A 3,234-nucleotide genomic window follows, 5' to 3' on the forward strand; every position below is an offset into this window, starting at 1 on the left:
AGACCGGCACTACGCAAGTGGTGAGGAAGATGCAGGCGGAAGGACGGCCTTCCGCAGGGAGGGGAGGCAGCCGCGACGGTAGATGGGAGGATGGTGTAGCTGCTGCCACGGCGGTGGACCTGCGGATGGTGTGGCGGCGGCGGCGGCGGTGGACCGGAGGATGGTGTGGCGACGGCGGCGATGGACCGGAGGGTGGTGTGGCGGCGGCTCCGGCTGTGGACCGGACGATGGTGGCGGCGGCGGTGAAGCGCAGGACTGGATTGGGGATCGAGAGGATTCTGGAGACTACAACTGAATTGGGGATGGAGGCTGTACGTGTTTGCCCTCTCCTTTTGTATTGGGCCTAACTCTGTGAGCCCAAACACATAGGAAAATAGACAAAAGGGTGGGCCTCTCCGAAAAAATGCGCGCGCAATAAAAACCCGATGGCGCGAAGCGGCAGCCCGCGGGCGCGAAGGGCCGAATGCGATTCCTGTGGGCCGCGACGCACAGAGATATACTTTTCATGTGCGCCTGCTCAGAACCTACAGGAATATGATGAAAAAACCTGTCGGTCAGTGTCTGGCCCACAGTAAAATGACATTTTCCTGGGAGTCTACGCGGGGCCGACGGGAATATATATTGGCTCACAGGCTTATTCACGATTCTGGTAGTGTGCACTAGAGCTAGCACAACCACTGCGATGCCACTCCGCCGAATTAGTCGAGATTTCCCCACCGCACAACCCAGCAAGGTGCTCCGCCGGCACCCTCCCTGGAGCCTGCACGTGATTCGTCGATGGCCTCCTTAGGTAGTGGCAAGACGAGGGGGAAGGGGAGGGAGTTGTTTCTGTAGTCTCTCCCTGTGATCCCTTCGGAACCCCGCAAAAACCACCGTGCTAAATGTATACAACTTCAAACAAGATTGAAATCCTATGAAAGAAAGGAAACAGGCTGCTGAATCGATAGGTACTACAGAATATGAATATAATCTTTCAACTAAAAGATGCAATATTTCGGCAATGAATAAAAATACAAATTAAAGAATACTAAACTGTACATTATGGAGACCGGCCGGTAAAAGAAGAATTTGCAGAACTCGTGTACAACGACGCACTTGTAAGTTGTAACCTATTCTTCCGTCTATCAAAACTGGTACCGCTGCCCCTAGGGTTAGCTAACATGCTCGACATAGCAGTCACCTTTGCCAGCACCACAAGGAATTTGCCCCGTCTAATTTGTCCCCTCCCCGTCGATGCTCGTCATGTCATCGTGACCAAAGTACCAGCAGTCACCTTTGCCAGCACCACAAGGAAGCACCCACGGCTTGGAGGTCCCGGTGGCTATATCACATACCATCGAAACGCCCTGCCAGTCTATCCAGTACACGCAATCGGCTCTCACCTCTGGGACAGCGGGGCGCACCACCGCCGGGCTGCTGCTCCTGCCGAGGAACACGGAGCAGCCTCCCAGATCCTTCACCGCGTCCCAGCACGGCCAGCGTTGCGGGTCGCACCTCAGGACGAAAATCTCGTGCGCAGACATCCTGAAGTACCCGCTGCCCAAGGTGACGTTGGCATTGGTGTTCTTCCACCTGGTACAGGCTGCCATGGTGGAAGAAGATGTGTTTGGTGACCATCTTTGTGGACACAACGTCGTAGGGCGGGGCATAGGCTGCGGTAGGGTTGGGGTCTTGCATGAGGGTCGTAAAGGGCTCGATTACGGCCGGCTGGCCGCCGCGGGGCATGCGGAGGACGTCCACGCCACCGGATGAATCGAGAAAGTACACCTTGTCGTCTCCAGCGTGGAAGGCCATATCGTCATAGGAACTCCCTTCCGCGACGTCGATGGTCGTCCACGTCTTGTCTTCAGTGCTGCTGCTGCCGCCGGTGTCGATGTAGGCTACCCTGTTGCAACTGCCGTACAGGGCCACGGCTGTCCAGTCGTCGTTGTGGCTGGGCGGGCTCAGATTCGGGTTCGGAGTGAACACAATCTTACGTACGGACTCCTGGTCCCCTGTCCGAGGGACGAGCTGCACCTCCTTGCCGGCGCGGGGATCGACGAGGAAGATCCTGCGCGTCGTGCAGCTGACGAAGGACGACGGGTTGCTGCTGGTTATCCTGGGCTCCTTGTCGACGGCGATGGCGAAGCGGCCGTTGCCTGAGCCGACGACTCGGACGCGGCCGTGGAAGCTTGATTGGGAGTGGACGACGACAACGGATGACCCCGTGTGGAGGTGGAATGAGCGCCGCGTCGGGACTGAAAAGACGGAGACGCTGTGGCTATCGTCGCTCTCGGCGAGGGAGAGAAGGCACGGGTACGACAGTGGCACCAGGGCGAAGCGCCACGCCGTGCATACGGCGCGGAGGGATTTGTAGTCTCTCATAGACACGCCGTCGGTGGCGGCAATGGACACGAGGAGCTCGCTGTTGAGGTTGGACCAATTGGGGTATCCCGCCGCCGCCATGGCGTGCCGTTTGCTTGCACTTGGTGCGGAGAAATATGTTGGTCACGGAGCACGGAGCCACGGTTTCGTAGTAGGGGAGTTTCCCATGGTTTGCAGGTATATAGTCTCGGCTGCGTGGGGTACTGTTTCTTGGTTCGTACTTCGTATCGTACACGAAATCAGGAAAAGTGAAGGTTCTGTTCGTAATCCGAAATCCAACCCGGCTGAGGAGTACTATACTACAATCAGAGAACGAGTAGGTATGCGGAGAACTACTACAATCAGAGCACGAGTAGGTACTTCACCTTCCCTCTCCCAATAGGATTCTCATTTTAACTGTTTAACAAACCTACTGATGAAGCTATGTATCTAAGATAGGGTCATATGCCTGACCTAGACACCTTCCTCTATGCAATCATCTTAAAGCCAGAAGTATTCAAGGGATATCATCATCCACTTGACTACAATTCGTTTCACTCGGAAGATTCAAGATCACTCGACCGCAACAATTATCACTCGACAGATAGAAGAGCTCAAGTCATTCTGCACGATAACGGTCGGACGTTTACTTCGTAGACTTAATAGACATTTATGTCACTTAATTACTAGCGTTACCCGTAACGCCCCCCTCTTAATGGGAAAAGAATTCTATGAGACCAGGTCTCACGCGAGACCCATCCTGATGGATGACACGTGGCATTCACAAATCACAAAGAATCCCCCACCCCCCACTTAAAATCAGGGGGGAGAGAGATTAGATGCTTTGTGATTTGTGAATGCCATGTGTCATCCATCAGGACGGGTCTCACC

General features: G+C 55.0%; 1 protein-coding gene across 1 annotated transcript; it reads right to left on the reverse strand.

The window, feature by feature from the left end:
- Positions 1-1,211: 1,211 nt before the first annotated feature.
- Positions 1,212-2,445, reverse strand: LOC147983577 (uncharacterized). Its single transcript, XM_087540781.1, has 2 exons — positions 1,628-2,445; positions 1,212-1,572 (listed from the first exon to the last, which is right to left on the reverse strand). Exons 1-2 carry the CDS (start codon positions 2,443-2,445, stop codon positions 1,212-1,214), a joined length of 1,179 nt encoding a protein of 392 aa, XP_087396907.1.
- Positions 2,446-3,234: the final 789 nt, after the last annotated feature.

This window comes from Triticum urartu, chromosome 2A (assembly GCF_056163025.1).
Source record: "Triticum urartu cultivar PI428250 chromosome 2A, HENAU_Tu73, whole genome shotgun sequence".
NCBI classification, from domain to species: domain Eukaryota; kingdom Viridiplantae; phylum Streptophyta; class Magnoliopsida; order Poales; family Poaceae; genus Triticum; species Triticum urartu.

Excerpts from the sequence above, each read along its gene's own strand:
- LOC147983577 (XM_087540781.1), bottom strand. The coding sequence starts at position 2,445 with ATGGCGGCGGCGGGATACCCCAATTGGTCCAACCTCAACAGCGAGCTC. Across the intron at positions 1,573-1,627 it reads GCCCCGCCCTACGACGTTGT|GTGGAAGAACACCAATGCCA; the intron begins GTCCACAAAGAT and ends AGCCTGTACCAG.